Source organism: Nematolebias whitei, chromosome 21 (assembly GCF_014905685.2).
Source record: "Nematolebias whitei isolate Nwh7 chromosome 21, NemWhi1, whole genome shotgun sequence".
Classification (NCBI taxonomy): domain Eukaryota; kingdom Metazoa; phylum Chordata; class Actinopteri; order Cyprinodontiformes; family Rivulidae; genus Nematolebias; species Nematolebias whitei.
In genome coordinates, this window is record NC_056518.1 from 33,949,717 (window position 1) to 33,952,743 (window position 3,027).

Below are 3,027 nucleotides of genomic sequence, written 5' to 3' on the forward strand. Positions count from 1 at the left end.
CGCGGCTTGCCGGCCTTCGCCACCCGCAGTTCCTTCTCTACTCACTCCTCTTTTTGTCTCCGTGTAATTTACATAAATAAATCCCAAACGTCCACAGTTTCTGGGAGAGTTTCTTGCGCGTGAGTCGGCTTCACGAACCGGTTTCACTCTGGATTTTGTTCGCGCGCGCGCATTTACACCACCTGCGGAGTCCTGCACAGAACCGAGTTTTCTTGTTTGAAACGGAACCGGGTCCCGCGGCTCCTGGTCACCACGTCCTGCCGTACAGCAGGGCCGAGCACTGCAGGGCCGAGCCGTACTCCGCCCCGGGGGGGTTCAGGTGGGACAGGCCGCCCACCTGGCTCTGCAGGGACGGAGGACTGGAGGAGTGCTGAGCCAAGTCCGGGGAGTGACCCCCCACCTGCTGGCCCTGGTGCTGCGCGAGGCCGGACGTGTTGTTGGACATGATCATGACGTTGCCCCCCTGCTGGTGGTGTGTCTGCGCGGAGGAGGTGGGCGTGTGCCCGCTGCCCTGGCACGGCTTGCCGTCCTTCACCAGCACCGGCACCGCCACCCTCCGTGGGGACTGCTGCTGCTGCTGCTGCTGCTGCTGCTGCTGCTGCTGCTGCTGGCACGAGCCGCTGTCCTGCTGCATCTGCTGCTGGGACACCTTGTCCTTGGCCTGCCTCTTCATCTTGTAGCGGTGGTTCTGGAACCAGATCTTGACCTGGGTCGGCGTGAGGTGGATCATGCTCGCCAGGTGCTCCCTCTCCGGCGCCGACAGGTACTTCTGCTGCTTGAAGCGCCGCTCCAGCTCGTAGACCTGCGCCTGGGAGAAGAGCACGCGCCGTTTCCTCCTCGGGGTGCTGGACAGGGACCCCATGCCTTTCCCCACATCTGCCAGGGAGCTGAGGCTGCCCATGCTGCCCATGTTCATGCCCGACGAGGAGCCCATGAAGCGAGAGACTGAGGAGAGAAGATTCAGCTCAACATTAGTTCCTCTGCAGCGCACTCAAATAAATCTATTGTTGTTTGGAATCACATAAACTAAGTTCAAGTCTCGTGTTAAAGTTGCTCCATTAATCTTGTTATAATTACTCCTGATTGATGCTGCGACATGAAAAACCTTGTTCTTTTTCAAACTGGCTCAGAAATTCAGCAAAACACGTTCATATCCAGAAAACACCATCAAATAATTTTAGTTTTACGTTTTTATAACTGAAAATGAATCAAATATTAAATGTTAGTGGAAAAAACAACGTTTAAATGGTAAACTTTAGACATTTGAATTTGATGCTGCACTAAAATCTGTTCCTGCTTCTTTTTAGGGAAATTAAATTTCTAAATGTTTTTGGGGAATAATTGTGCATATTTAAAACTTGCATGTTTTAATTCAAGACCTGTAGGAAATATAAATAAAGAGTTTAACTAAAAAAAACTACGGCGCGTAAAATCTATCCATTTTACGCACAGGCTGGATACTCACTGGTGGAAAACCGCGGGTCTGGGTTGGCTCCGTACCAGCCGGTGGCCGTGGCGCTGCCCCGCATGCCGTCCTGGTAGGACGGCAGGTCCCCCATGTTGCCCAGGTTGCCGTTGCAGTAGCCCCCCATGGCAGAGTGTGAGAGCTGAGAAACACCTGCCGCCGTCATGTGGTACGCCGCAGACACGGTCCCGTTGTGACCCATGTGGTGCTGCTGCATGGCCGCCTGAGAGACCTGCGGCTGCCGGTAAGAAGCGAGAGGTGCCCCCAAGTTGTTGCTCTCCATACTTACTTTCTTATAGCTCTCCTCAAGGGGACTCAAGATGTCGGAAACAGAAAAAGGAGTCGTATGCTTAGGGCTCATCGACATTGTTCTGTGGCTGGAGAGGGAGAAATTAGAAGGCAAGGCAATCTCTCCTTCTCTCTCCCCTTTTTTTTTTTTTTTTTTTTTTTTTGGCCAAAGCCCCTCTGGTTCCTGTTGTCTCAACGTCGATCCTGCTAGATGAAGACGTAGGAGAGCGCCTCAAGTCCGCCTAATTGAATTGAGTGCAGCTCGGTGCTGGCTTGGGTTTGTTTTAGCCGGGTGCCAGGTTTAAGGCTCCATCAGAGGCGGGGCATCCGCAACAATACAACACAGCTCCAGTCTCCTCTTTCCCCCCTCTGAGCGTAATTTCACTTAGAAGACTTGTGCTCCCCTCCCACTAACAAAACATGATCAGAAATGCTCATCCCGGCTGCTGCGGGCGCGCAGTCCGGGCGCGCGACAGCTTCCCGCATGTGGACTTTGGAGACTTGTTGCTGTTTGCTGCACCTCGGGACTGCAGTGGCCACAATACACTTTATTAACTGTAGTGATGTTTACGAGGGCCCTCTTGAAGAAAAGGAGGCCTATATGGACTCGAGAGTTGGAGAAGCACTCCTCAGCTGAACTGCTGACTTTTAATGGCCACGAGAGGCCTCCAGTGATTGCGCGATCGTTGTGCCATGCCTTATCGTACTCACACATGCAAAAGTGCACTTGCAGGGGAGGGAAATGACTGATACTGATAAGTAAATAAATACACATCCGCGAGTTAAGTGGCTGCGTAAATGATTAAACCCCCCCCCCCCCCCCCAGATTTATTTATTTCTTCCTCACATTTCCTTTTGACATCATTGGACGCGTAAATTCAAATGCAGACACTCGTGGATGGGAAAGAAGGAGGGAAAAGATGGAGGAGAGGCTCTCATGTGAAGTTAACGGTGTTCAAGGAGCTCCTCGCTTGCAGCTCGAGGCCAGGTACCCCCCCCCCCCCCCCCCCCCCCCCCAGCAGCATCTCGCCCAAATGCTCAAGAAGCAGTTCAAACCAATCATGTGTCAAAATTGACCCGGAGACAAGAAATCTGGCTTTTCCCAAGCAGCTTTGAAGTCAAGGAGTCTGAGGGTTTCCAGAGAAAAATCTATTATTATTATTATTATTAATATTATTATTATTATTATTATTATTATTATTAATATTATTATTATTAATATTATTATTATTATTATTATTATTATTATTAATATTATTATTAATAATAATATT

General features: G+C 50.5%; 2 protein-coding genes across 2 annotated transcripts in view; both read right to left on the minus strand.

Annotated features, from left to right (window-relative positions):
• dtnbb (dystrobrevin, beta b) overlaps positions 1–3,027 on the minus strand; it is a 302,359-nt gene that overhangs the window by 220,190 nt on the left and 79,142 nt on the right. The gene's annotated exons all lie outside the window — the stretch shown is intronic.
• nkx2.1 (NK2 homeobox 1) lies at positions 248–2,104 on the minus strand. Its single transcript, XM_037695227.1, has 2 exons — positions 1,466–2,104; positions 248–945 (listed from the first exon to the last, which is right to left on the minus strand). Exons 1-2 carry the CDS (start codon positions 1,830–1,832, stop codon positions 248–250), a joined length of 1,065 nt encoding a protein of 354 aa, XP_037551155.1. The 5' UTR covers positions 1,833–2,104.